The sequence below is a fragment of the Balaenoptera physalus genome, assembly GCF_965194825.1.
Source record: "Balaenoptera physalus genome assembly, chromosome: 3".
Lineage (NCBI taxonomy): Eukaryota > Metazoa > Chordata > Mammalia > Artiodactyla > Balaenopteridae > Balaenoptera > Balaenoptera physalus.
In genome coordinates this window covers 118,111,639-118,125,588 of record NC_138890.1, presented here as the reverse complement: position 1 = coordinate 118,125,588, position 13,950 = coordinate 118,111,639, and the positions used below count along the sequence as shown (strand labels likewise).

The 13,950-nt window shown below is 36.1% G+C and overlaps 1 protein-coding gene across 9 annotated transcripts in view; it reads right to left on the bottom strand.

The window, feature by feature from the left end:
• POC5 (POC5 centriolar protein) overlaps positions 1–13,950 on the bottom strand; it is a 37,958-nt gene that overhangs the window by 7,137 nt on the left and 16,871 nt on the right. For 7 of the 9 annotated variants that reach the window (XM_082457262.1, XM_082457264.1, XM_082457263.1 and 4 more), the window contains 5 exons: positions 12,570–12,746; positions 10,863–10,967; positions 9,048–9,227; positions 7,422–7,575; positions 2,908–3,191 (listed from right to left, as the gene is read on the bottom strand). In XM_082457262.1, coding sequence (XP_082313388.1) covers positions 2,908–3,191; positions 7,422–7,575; positions 9,048–9,227; positions 10,863–10,967; positions 12,570–12,746 — 900 coding nt within the window. The remainder of the gene's footprint in view (positions 1–2,907; positions 3,192–7,421; positions 7,576–9,047; positions 9,228–10,862; positions 10,968–12,569; positions 12,747–13,950) is intronic. The other 2 variants (XM_082457265.1, XM_082457266.1) reach the window with 2 other exon arrangements.

Genomic DNA, 13,950 nt, shown 5'->3' with positions numbered 1-13,950 from the left:
CTGAATTACAGTTGCATTAGTAATTGTGTCCACTGGCAAGTTACTCTCCCTAAGCCTCAATTTCCTCATTTATGAAACAGGGAGATCAGGCCCAACTGACTAATGCTAGCCTTTCACTTTCTGTTCAGATGAAGAGCAAAGTTAGAAGAGAAACTTTACTGAATAGCTTAAAAATCCAATTAAAACCCCTCGATTATTTCAAATGGAGTTAGAAAAAGTAAAGTGCCATCTATTGTTCAACTTTGTGAACTGCAATAGTACATTTGCTTGTATAACTGCCTAATATACATGTATTTTCAGTAAACGTGCTGCCGAAGCGAGCACATAGGTTTTTTGAAAATATTTTCCACCATGAAATTCTGATATTATATTTAACATACTGATGATGTCTGCAAAAAGGAAATAATTTTACAGGTGAAAATATTCTTTCACTGGAATGGTAATCCTCCCTTCTCCAGTTATTTGTCTCCTGATTCTCTGCAGTTTACTTTCCACACACACCTCCTTTTATCTACTGGAAATTACTGAAGAAGACTAGAAAAAGTTTTGAATGTTCATAGGAAGCCTCTGTGATTCAAATGAAGAGAAAGATAGCCAGGCCTGGATCACAAATCTCTCTTCTTTTCCTGTTCCCAACAATAATGGTTTCATGTAAGGTAAGTAATCCAAGTAATGTATTTGTTTTTGCTTTTGTCAATATGGTTCTTTTTAAAAACAAGAAGACATATTTGAGGTAAATCTGAGTATTAAATAAGAAAGGAAGAAAACTAGCATGGCACTTACAGATTGATTTACTTGTGATTCTCCTTTCTCTCTCTCTAACCCTAAATGCTGTACTTATGTGAATGAAATTGAATGGGTGCCTGTTTTGAAGGAGCAGGATGTAGTTGGAGGGGTGGGGGAAGAAGAAGGGCTGTCTATATAATATTGTGTTTTTCAGGTTTCAAAGACTTCAAAATTATCTCAGGTGACCAGATTGTTTCAAAAAATAAAATAAAAAATAAATAAAGTGGTAAGTACCCTCATTCATTCAGTTCTCCTTATGCATGTTCAGATTCAGATATAAACCCAGATGTACAAATGGTGTAGTCATATTTTAAGAAGGGAATTTTGAAAAATCTAGCTCTATGTGTTATCTGGATATGCAACATGAATGACAAACCAGAAATTTAAATAAATACTCACTGTCTTTATTTAAATGAGATCATCAGTATAGGATCACACTTCAAAATGTGTAATCATGAAAAATAAACACAGCTTGCACGCATGTCAGGGTTGAATTTTAGTGCCTTATTTCTAAATCAAAACTCCCCCACACATTCAAATTTCTCTTAAGTCATATTTAAAAAACGCAAAATAGCAGATCTCAACATATTTTTCCCCAAAGTTAGTAGCTTCCAAAAGGCAGAAATTCAAGGGACTTCCCCAGTGGTGCAGTGGTTAAGAATCCGCCTGCCAATGCAGGGGACATGGGTTCGAGCCCTGGTCTGGGAAGATCCCACATGCCGCGGAGCAACTAAGCCCGTGCGCCACAACTACTAAGCCCACGTGCCACAACTACTGAAGCCCGTGCGCCTAGAGCCCGTGCTCTGCAACAAGAGAAGCCCCCGCAATGAGAAGCCCACGCACCGCAACAAAGAGTAGCCCCCGCTCGCCACAACTAGAGAAAGCCCGTGTGCAGCAACAAAGACCCAATGCAGACAAAAATAAATTAAAAAAAAAAAGACAAGCAAAAGGCTGGAATACTTCAGATGACCAATTGTCTGGCTGACTCAATGCGTCCCTTAGCTGCAGAGAGCTGCCTAGCACTACGGCACCTTCTAATGGTCTGCGTTAACTCTTTTTTTTTTTTTGGCTGCGTTGGGTCTTAGTTGCGGCACACAGGATCTTCACTGAGGCACGCAGGCGTCTCTCTAGTTGAGGCACGTGGGCTCAGTAGTTGTGGCGCGTGGGCTTAATTGCCCCATGGCATGAGAGATCTTAGTTCCCCGACCAGGGATTGAACCCATTTTCCCTGCACTGGAAGGCAGGTTCTTAACCACTGGACCTCCAGGGAAGTCCCTGTAACTCTTAATTAAGACCTAAAACCTACTCTGCCATCTTCCTTCCTCTCACGTAAGTGGTTAGGGTCAGGGAGGAGAGGGAGACAAGCAAATCCGAATCATCCCAGCACCTTCATAGAGCTGTACATGCCTTTGTGCCAGATCCAAGCCAGAGTAGGGAAGAAGGGCATAGGGTTTTTGAAAAAAAAAAGCCCTGCAGAGGTGAGTCTCATAAGCTTGGCCTGTATCCCTGTGCCCTTCACTTGAGAGACACTGAAGAATACAGGTTTAACAACAGGAGGACGAGAAGTCAGAACCACAATATGCATATTAATAGCTTGATTAATTTAACTTCAGGTAAATTCTCCTACAAATACACCATCCTCATTCAGTACTCTTCCCCCTCTATGGACTCCTCTATTAGCAGCTAGTGACTTTAGGAAAAACAATTCCTATCTTCATTCCAATTATAAATGAAAACTTAAAACCTAATCAAGATGGAGTCACTACAGAGTAGTGTTAATATGTCTGCATCCAGGAAAAGGGAAGCTGTAGTTAAATAAGAATATACAAAAAAGCCATTAGCCTCCTAAGCCCTTGAAAATACCCACTAATTTCCTTTAAAATTAAAAAGTTCTTCATTTTTGTTTAATTATCACTACTGTGATAGAATTTTCAGGTATTCTTTTCATTACAAATTCATGTTTTAGCTACTTTGTGTATTAAATATTTTCTGTGGATTGGCCTAAAGACCACATAGACTTTTTTCTCCATGGGAAAATATGTTCTGAGTTCAAAATAGCCAATATACAACCAAGTTTGGAACCCTTTTCCCAACATAGGCACCTGAGTTAACTGTACTGACCATTTCTTCCTGTGTAGCGGAAGCTGTAGCTGTCGATGCAGCGCCATGAGGAGCAGAAACAGGAAGGTGAACAGCGGAAGTGGAAGCAGCCCCGGCAGGAGTGATGGAAGCAGCAGAGGGAAAGGCAGCAGTGCAGGTGGCTCCCAGGGCTGCCGCTGGCGGGGATGGCGGCACTGCAGCTGCTGAGGACATCGGAGGAGCTGAAGGATCCAAATGAGAAGAATGTTCTTTTCCTTGAACACCAGGACCACACTCTTCCCTTTTATTATTTGTGAAGTCTGTCCCTATAAATCACAAATTAATTCCATTAACACTCTTCCAAGTTAAGATTACTTTAATCTTCCTAACAATGAAAATACATAATCTCTAAAATGTGGTCCAACAGAAATGTAGAACTGTGTCATATACTGGATAGGTTAACACTGTTCGGTTAATGCAGTTTGTCAGTGTTAACTGGTTAATGTCAGCATTAACCACTAAAGACTTCAGACCAGTTCCTTCAACATGTGAAAGCTAATGAATGATTTGCTCTTACGTAAAAGAAGAAATTATGTACTCAGCTGGGACCTTACAACCACTATAATAATATGGTCACATTGTGCCTAAAAATTTATGTTCTTTGCATTATTTAATACAACTATCCTGATAAATGGCCTGGTATTTAGATCTTTAGAATAATTTTCTGATATCACCATACCCTCTTCATTTACCATCTATTGCTCTTAGCCTAACAAAACCAATGTATTTTTAATTCTTGATTTTTTTCAGCAAACAATAATAAATCAATAAGTAACACTAAAATCTTTACTTTTGATACTGTAAGAAATGAGTTCTTGCAGGTAGATTATATGTCATGAACTAAGAGCATATTTGCACACTTAACTGATTTTAGTGACACATATATAGAAACCTTCTCTCAAAACTGAACCTTAATCTTAGATCAAACGAATAAATAACGTCAGCTTCCAGAAGCCAGGATGAACGGTCCCATTCTAGATTTCTGCCCCCCCCCCCAGTATTAATTAGAATTTGGTTAAAATTTCCATTTAAGACTACATCTTCAGGGCTTCCCTGGTGGCACAGTGGTTAAGAATCCGCCTGCCAATGCAGGGGACATGGGTTCGATCCCTGGTCCAGGAGCAACTAAGCCCGTGAGCCACAACTACACAGCCCGTGCACCACAATTACTGAAGCCCACACACCTAGAACCCGTGCTCCGCGACAAGAGAAGCCACCGCAATAAGAAGCCTGTTCACCACAACTAGAGAAAGCCCGTGTGCATCAACGAAGACCCAACATAGCCAAAAATAAATAAATAAAATATATAAATTAAAAAAAAAAAAAAAAAAGACTATATCTTCCTGGTACCAAACATCAGGGTGAGGATTTCAATATTCGGTCACTGAGATGTTTCAGAATATATGAATAGAGGGCATTATGTAGCCCTATGTTGAAAAGGTTTTCCATGTTGTCCTCATTCCAGAAATTCCAGAAATTTGGACTTCTGTATAAGTTCTATCCAGAAATTTGGACTTCTGTATAAGTTCTTGTCTTAGACTATCTTTATATAAAATAGAGCAATAGTTACTTCATTAACAAAGTTTAATGAGGATTATAATGCATAGGTCCTTTGAAATAATTTGATGAAAGAGATGAATTCAACATAAAATACTGCTTTTGCTTTGAAAACAAAACACACACACATACACACTGAGTTTTAACATGTTTTTCATAGAAAGTGACTGATTGTCTCTCTTTTTAGGTGGGTGGCAGACTTATCAGATGTGGAACCAGTATAGTAATTATTCTCGCTTTAATTGGGTATGTTTTTCAGTTGGAAAGCATTTTTCTACTGTTCCTAAAACTACTTTAAAAATTGGCAGGTATCCCTTTAAAGGCCATTTGTATTGACATATTTTGTCTACCTCTATAGACACTTTTATCCAAGCTACAGAAACTTTTATCCAAGCTATAAGATTTATTAGGATATTTTACAACATGAGATGCACTGCAGATTATGGTTAGCAGAGAATCAGAAGAGATAACAAAAAAAATCAAATATTTATTTTGCTCTAACAAGTAGAGCAGTACATTAGAAACATTGTATTATTAAAACCTGCATTATAAAAAACAATTGCTTTAAAGGGGCCAGAAGTAATTTTTTTTTTCTTGTGAGAATTTTTTTTTTAATAAATTTATTTTTTTAATTTACTTTTGGCTGCCTTGGGTCTTCGTTGCTGTGCGCGGGCTTTCTCTAGTTGTGGTGAGCAGGAGCTACTCTTCGTTGCGGTGCGCAGGGTTCTCATTGTGGTGGCTTCTCTTGTTGCAGAGCATGGGCTCTAGGTACACAGGCTTCAGTTGTTGTGGCATGAGGGCTCAGTAGTTGTGGCATGCAGGTTCTAGAGCACAGGCTCAGTAGTTGTGGCGCACGGGCTTAGCTGCTCTGCAGCATGTGGGATCTTCCCGGACCAGGGCTCGAACCCGTGTCCCCTGCACTGGCAGGTGGATTCTTAACCACTGGGCCACCAGGGAAGTCCCTCTTGTGAGAATTTTTAAAAATTTATTTTAATAGCTCTTATTGAAATGCCACAAGACAAATATCACAGAGCAAATCCAGCATTACATTACACTGAACTTGTGCCTTTGGTAGCTCCATCAACACTAGTGTGTACTGCTAACATGTGTCTTACTAGTCCTGTTATCTTTATTCCCCATTGTTATGGTAAACAAAGCACAAGGGGACATCCCTGGCAGTCCAGTGGTCAAGACTCCGTGCTTCCAATGCAGGGGGTGCAGGTTCGATCCCTGGTCGGGGAACTAGGATCCCACATGCCGCACGGCACGGCCAAAATTAAACAAAACAAAACAAAGCAAAGCACAAGGCCACTCAAAACAGCTGGGATCCCAGAACCTGGCATTAGCTGCAGATGACAGTAGACTTAAAAGCAACAGGAGCAAAATAAATCATGTTGTATAATTATCAGAATACATTTTCTCCAAGTCCTGTTATGGATATTTGCCTGTAAGAGACATAGCTGTATTTGAACTTAAAATTTAAGATGGTAAATTCATTAAGGTGGTAAAACACTGTCCTAAGTAAATTCGTAACCTTTTTTTTTATATATAAATTTATTTCGTAACCTTCTTAAGTAGGTTATGAGAAATAGATTTCTTGCAATTGAATGTAGCAAGTTCTAATGATTATAATTTCTCACTGTACTTGTGAAACCCAGTATCTGTTACAAGTAGATAATTAAATTCTTCAATTTAATATATACAGCTTGCTAACAATTACAACCGAAAGCAGACTATCCAATCATTGGGGATGGTAAGTTTGTTTTTAGCATTAATACTCAATTAAAAAACAATTTACTAGAGAAATCAAGTACTTATTTGGGTATTAGCAAGATAAACCATTCAGCCTCAAGATTCTATGATTCTAAGTTTTTAACTTGCATGTGGGCCACACACCATGACTGCTTCAGAAAGAAAACGATTTGCCTTAACTCACTACCGTCCATAGCGCACACAATTGAAATAAAAACTGTTTGTTGATGCTTTAAAATGAGGGCATAACAAGCACAGACAAGTTATTCACAGGAATGAAATCATATTAATGATGGTACAAAATGAAACGTCCTGATAAATAAACTGAGTTTCAAACAGGATTTAATACGAGGAAATACTGCAAAAATGTTCAATGTTTACATGAAACTTTGGAGGCTGACTTAAGACTGCAATAATTATATCATGAGTATCCTCTTACAAGTTAAAGTATTTTTTGTCGTGTAAAGTGCTTTCAATTATATTTCACTGCATTCTCACAAGAACCCTCTATGAAGCAGGTAAGGAAGATTTATATTATCTTCTTTGTTCAGAGAAGAAAACTAAAACCCAGTGAGGAAAATAGGCCTTCTTGTAAATTGGTGGCAAAGCTGTTCTAAGCCATGTGGATGATAAAAGCCACTCAGATCCTAGCCAATATATGGACCTTTCTTGACATAGAATTATTTTACTCAACTTCTATAGATAGGCCTATATTTATATTTGCTGAAAATGAGTTTTAGTTGAGGACTCTCTTGCACTGGAAGACAAGCAATTTTTTAAAAATGGGAAACCAGGAATAGACAAGAAATATTTAATAATGAAAACAGTCTAAGGAATTTGGCTACTTAGAAAAAAACAGAAATGAAATTTTATACTTAAAGGCATTACCATTATAGTTTAAAAAGCCTCAAAATAATGTTATACATTCAAAGCAATATTATAACATTGAGCCTAAATACTTGAGTTAACAGTTTACTTGATCAGATATAAGACACTGTAAGTAACCATGACTGAGAGAATTTTCATGGCAGATTTAAAACTGGATATAACACCATGATATTAAAAATAGCAGTGCCTGGATAAGACATAGGTACTGCAGAAAATTAGTACTGCAGACCACACCAATCACTGAAATCTCCTTAAATCCTTTTTGAAAGTAGGCAGAGAATCTTAAACAAGATACTAACCTGTATCACCTCTGTTTTGAAATATAGTCATGGCTTCAAGATTTAATGCACATACACCCCTCATGAAAGCTTTCTTCATGGAATCTTCAAAGTGCTCTTTTTCATGCTGCATCCTTTGGATCTCAGCTTTTGCATTTTCCAAAACTCCAGATAACTAAAATCAGGAAAATTTTTAAAAAGAAGAGAAAAAAATTGAGACACAAGGAAGAATATCTATTGTTTAAAAAAAAAAAAAAAAGAGACTTACACTGTGAAGTTATTTTTGTGTGAAATACTAAAATCACTTTACCACATACCTCTTCTGCTGTGTCTCAATTTATTTTAAAAGATACATCTAACCTCTATTGTCTCCATCAACAAACCATTTTCATTCCTAACCATAAAGTCAAGGTTTAAACAAAGGGAATTTTACACCAGTCCCAATCCTGACTGATGTGTTCTAATTATACAAAATGATGTTATTTCTCACCATAAAATTTTTATGTAGGATACTAAACAAAAAATATTAAGAGCCCCAAACAGCCCTCACCCCTTCAGAAAAAAATAACTAAATGCCTGCAACAGTAACAGATTTTTCTTTTCTTTTTTTTTTTTTACTAGATGTTATCTATAGAATTTACAGTGCAAAGTGCCATTAGGTACAACACTTTCCCACAGACCAGATCTAAAGGGACTGCATGGGACTTCCCTGGTGGCGCAGTGGTTAAGAATCCGCCTGCCGATGCAGGGGACATGGGTTCGAGCCCTGGTCCGGGAAGATCCCACATGCCGCGGAGCAGCTAAGCCCGTGTGCCACAACTACTGAAGCCCCTGCGCCTAGAGCCTGTGCTCTGCAACTAGAGAAGCCACCGCAATAAGAAGCCTGCGCACCGCAACGAAGAGTAGCCCCTGCTCTCCGCAACTAGAGAAAGCCCAGCGCAACAATGAAGACCCAATGCAGCCAAAAATAAAAAATAAATAAAAATAAATTAAAAAAAATAAAAAAATAAAGGGACTGCATTTTTTTGCATGTCATTTTCAATTGCAGAAAATTATTTGCATAATAAAACTTTAAGAATTTAGTGTTATAATCATGAAAAAAATTTTTTTCCTCTTAATATTTGATTTCAAGAGGCCTACTGCATTCTTTAGTATGGTTTTTATCTTCATTTTGGGTCTCAAACGTTTTCCCATGGAAACAATGTTAATATTGTTATAAGTCTAAATAACGTCAATTTATATACAACCACTTTATACCAACCTTATAAAAACATAGTATATTTAAAATAACATCAGGATAAACACTTTTGTTTTTGGTCTTTATTTCTGGCTAAATAAAGGCCAAAAGAAGCCTAAGAAAGTATGCTTTCTTAGAGATGTAAGGGTCTGTGGCTGATTTACATTTCCAAGAGAAATGTACATGCAAGAGATTTAACACAGGTTTGGAGGTCAAAGTTATAACTATTTAAAAGAACAAATAGTCTGTAAGTCTGACTAGTACTGTTCGTTCCCAGTAGTCTCATTTGAACCCACACTGCACTGAATGAAATTGGAGAAATGGGTTACTCTGCCTAACTGTAAACTAACAGTGAGTGATGCTACCCATCTTTTTTATTTTTATTAAAAAAAGTGAAAATAAAAGTTTACCACAGCAACTTTGGCTTCATAGTCATTGGAAATCTGGACACAGACTTCCTCAGCTCTTGCTTGGCAAGCTCGCTCCACCACTTCTTTCCACTGCTTCTGTACTATGGCCCGCCAGCCTCTCCAGACTTTCTTCAGTAAAGTTCTCTGGAAGTACTGGTCAGCTAGTTTACTTTCATAAACCTAAACGAAAGTAATATACAACCTCAAAAACACAGTGGACTGGTAAAATATACTGGCAGTAATAACAAAAAACATAAGCCTGCGGGAAGCAGGGTACATGCGTTATCATTTAATACTGTGTAACAGTGTTCTTCTCATGTGCAGATGGGAGGACAGGCTTAAAGAGGTTAAGCAACCTGCCTAGGCCACACAGGCAGAAAGGGAAAAACCAACCCTGCCTCATTCCAGAGCCTAAGCTCTTATCCATTACATCATTGCTTTATGCAACTAATCAAGGTAGGGGGGAAACAAAAAAACAAATGAAAGAAAATGAGTTAACTTGCCCCTTGCCATCTTGGTTATGAATTCACATGACCTTTTAGCTGAAAACAGGACTAGGAGCTGGAAGGCAGAAAGGGTGGTGACTGTGGCTCCAGATGGCCCTGCTTCCTCTACAGCTTGGTGGCCACCACCATAAGCAGATTAATTTAATTTACATACTTTACCATCATATTTAGTACCAAAATGATCCTAGTAGGAACATATGCTATTCTTCTTTTATCAGTGAATTTAAATTCTTTTGAAGGAGCATTTCCAATTTTTGATTTTCTTAAAAAATGTTTTTATTCAAAAACTGATGGCAACTTCAACTATTTCAACTAACAGTTGAACATATTCTCATTATGTCACCCAATAAATAACTTTCAAAATATGACTCAGTTTTAAATAGCTCTTTTAAATATGGTTAATGTAGATTTAATCTATTGGGATTAATTTTTTTAAAAAAGCACTAATAAGTATTCTTAAAGGAGAAATCCTATTCCATGACAGTAACAGTCTTTTCCTTAAATATTAATCTCTTAGAACTAAATGCACAAAGATTACTCCATGACTCACATGGGCATCATATATAAAAAAATTATATATATATATATATATATATATATATATATATATATATATATATATAAAATCTCCATCCCCTACACTCTTTGAGTCTCTGTATTCTGCCTTCTTGTGGGATACATATATACTTTCATACTTTTCTACTTCTGATACAATAATTTACTGTTCTCAGCTTATATTTATACTGATATACTGATTCAGCTCACTTAATTAAAATAAAAGATATTCAAGTTTATATATAAACTAAGGATAATTTTTAAAAAGCTTTATGGACATGGATTTCTTTAATTCTTATTAAGGCAAGTTATGCAACAAACGTTTATGCAATTTTATAATGTATTGTACTGCCTCTTTATGAAGATGATATATTCAGGCATTTTAGAAGTAGAAATAATATAGAAAGCATATGATATGCTAAAGGTGATAAATTCATGTGATAACATCTGAAGTCAAATTTATTAAAGGGGATTCCACCACCAGGACATCTGTAATTTAGGTACAGTCCTTATTAACCTACTATGAAGTAGAAAATGATATATCAGTAAGTCTATAAAATATAAGAAGTATTTTTCCCAAACCATACCAAAATCAAGTTCCTTTAAAACAAGAGTAACATTAAATTGTTAATTCATTTTGACTTATTAAAAAAATCTTTCTTTGACTTGAACAAGAGTTCTAATACATGATTCTAAATGCTTCTGAGTTCAGAAGTCTAATAAGTGTCAGTCTGCTTTTCTTTTTCACACTTACGTCCTGTCTGGATTTGACATGGCTGATTCGCCAGCGGAAGAATGTTCTCATCAACTCTATCCTTTCCTTTTGCTTGCCTATGGCATGAGACAAGCTAGAAATCACCTGTAAACAGCAATTAGTAAACTGGTTTGTTTATATATCAAAAAATGCTACAGAGAGTACTTACGGATCACTACTGTATTCATCCAGTTAGCCTCATTAAAAAAACGTTCCCATATGAATACACTACTTATCAATGAATGAAGGGGAACAAAAGAGGAAAGAAATCTTCATTATGTGTATCCTGGTAATAATCAATAAAATGTTTATATACAGTATATGAAAATTAATATGATCACTGGAATTTAATTCAAGAAAAACAACCATACATTTGAGAGTTTTACTACGTATACAAAATGTTTTTATTCACTAGACTTGAGGGCAGAGACCAGGTTTAAAATATCTTTCTAGTCCCTAAATACCTTCAATATCTTGGATTAGAAGTTTCTCAATAATTGTTTAATGATTTTCTGGATTCAACAAACTCATAAAAGCAAATAATTGTTACACTTTGATGTACTTTTTCAGTGATATTATTCCTGTTCTTTTTTTAAAAAAAAACCTATGAAGGCTTTTAAATCCCGAGATAATATTCTCTCTTATAAAGAACTGAGTAACTGAAATGTATATCTAAAAATGGCCCCATTAAAAAGAGATTTGGTAAATTAGGCATATTTACTGAGAGACATTTATTCTGGTTCTTTAAATAATTTTCAAAAGTGGAAAAGGGCAGGAATTCTAAGATACTAGTAATAGTCCATTAAGCTGTGTAGCGGCACATGGCTGTTCACTGTATTTTCAAAAACTGGACATGCACATATACTCTTTGCGTGCGACACTTTTGAAATAAAAAAAGTAAATTTAATAAAATATTTTAAAACCTTAGGAGAGAATTTTGAGGGTAATAGAGAAAATGACTAACATTAGTATCTATTGTTTCAAAAAAGCAAACTACGTTAAAATGATCAATTTTACACTGCACCCCATAACACCCCCAAAAAAGTATATTTAAAAAAACCGATAATCTTATCTAGTTCATTAAAACAGTGAGTGCTGCATCTGCGGACAAGTAGCTGAGGTGTCTGCTGTGAGTCCCTCTTCTCTGAAGGTCACCATCCTCCTGGGGGAGCTACAGATTTGCTGCCCATCTGCTTTGTTCAAGGTGCCGTTGGGAAGCACAAAATTAGCACAGATTTGAACCCTACTCTCAAGTTCTTAAGAGGCTGACAGAAAGTGAAATAAACAGTGCTCTTGTGCTTATCAACAAAATGAAGGACTTCATTAATGAATAAAGACATATCACAGATAGAATGTGGGATACTTACGCCCCTCCGAAAGGATGGTTTAAAATGTGGGTAATGCTGGTTCCCTGACATTCTCTTAAGGGCAGTTAGGAAGAAAAGATTGGGAAGTAAAAACTAGTGTTCCCACACTTAATATGCACTCTTAAAGCACACCAAACATGATGGCAAAGATAAAATGACATGATCCTGGCACATTTAATGTGAAGAATAAATCTTATTTCTATGCATCTATTATTCTACCAGTTTCTGAAATGATCTTCCCTTTGTATCTTGTAATGATCTAAACAATCAGTTCCTGGCATTTATTACCTAGCAAGACATTTACTGAATCTCAGTTAAAAAGCAGTATGAAAAAGAAGACCTCATCTTTCCTCCCAATGGAGACTTCATAGGTTTTTTGCAGCTCCTTCAAGCTGTTGATCTGGCTGCACAGTTGTTTTATATCTGCTGCATGCTTTTCTCTCTCTTTTTTCATTTCCATTCGGTGCCAGTCAATAAAATTCAGTCTCCATTTACTTAGTTCAGATATGACGTTTGTCTGAAAAATAAATATACTGACAATTAAGTAGTCTGTTCCTTAATACCGCTTCATAAAATGACACTGAAATTAAGAAAAATTTTTAAAAAATCAGAACAATCAACATAAGAGCTATTAAAAAAAAATCCACTAATGAAAACATCTGCAAGTTCAACAGTCACAGCTCTTCTTAGTTCACATTCTCCATACTAAGGACATGATTTTTTTTCCCTATTTTAAGTTACTTTGTATGAAACCTTAGTGTCATTAAAATTTTTTTTAGGTCTCATTCATTAATAAACAGTTCCTTTGTTTACTCAAGGACTTAAATATCCATATTAAGGTGGATCAGAGAAAAAGGAAATGCAGTCCTAGGCTGAGCCACAGGACTGGGATATTATTTATATAAAGATGAACAGTGGAAACCATTGGAGTTGATGCTTTCTTCCTCCAAATCATTCATCACAACAGCCACCTTACAACAAATTGCTAAGACTGATCCCTTTTCACCCTACTGACTGGCATAAATAAAAAGACCAAATAATCATGTTATCAAAAATTGGATAACAGTATCAAAAAACTGGGTAACGGTATGGTTAACTGAACATAGGACAATTTTTAAATGGTTGGTGGTACATTACTCCAATGGACTTAACGCCACGATTAGAAGTATGAAACCTGTTCCCTGGGGAAAAATGATAGAAATTATACTAAAAGATTACTTCTAGAATTTAAGGTTCCAAATAATGGAGAAAATATAGATGCCACAAAACTCTCATGACCATAATTTCTCCATATATGTGAATACTCAGCTTAGTTTTCTCAAACTATGTTTCAGAAAAACTGTCATTTTCTCCATTATATTTTAAATAGCAGAAAAACTGCCATTTATGGATTACTTTGTTTTATTTAGAGACCACTAACACCACCAAAATAAAAATCAATTTTTACTGATTTATCAGTTATACACTGTGGTTGCTATAAGATTGGCTATAAAATGAATACATGTTGCTAAAATTGGGTCTTATGCTTCATATAAAAGGAAACATTTCCATTAGTCATAGGTACAAGGTGGGAAAGGCTCAATAGGTGTCTCTCTCAGTCACACAGGCTGAGCCTTTCAAAACATCTTGAGAAGTTCAGTAGCACATGCAGAGCTGTTCCAGTAACTATTTAAAACCTTGCTATTCAAAGTATGGCTTCTGAACCATCACCTGGGAGCTTG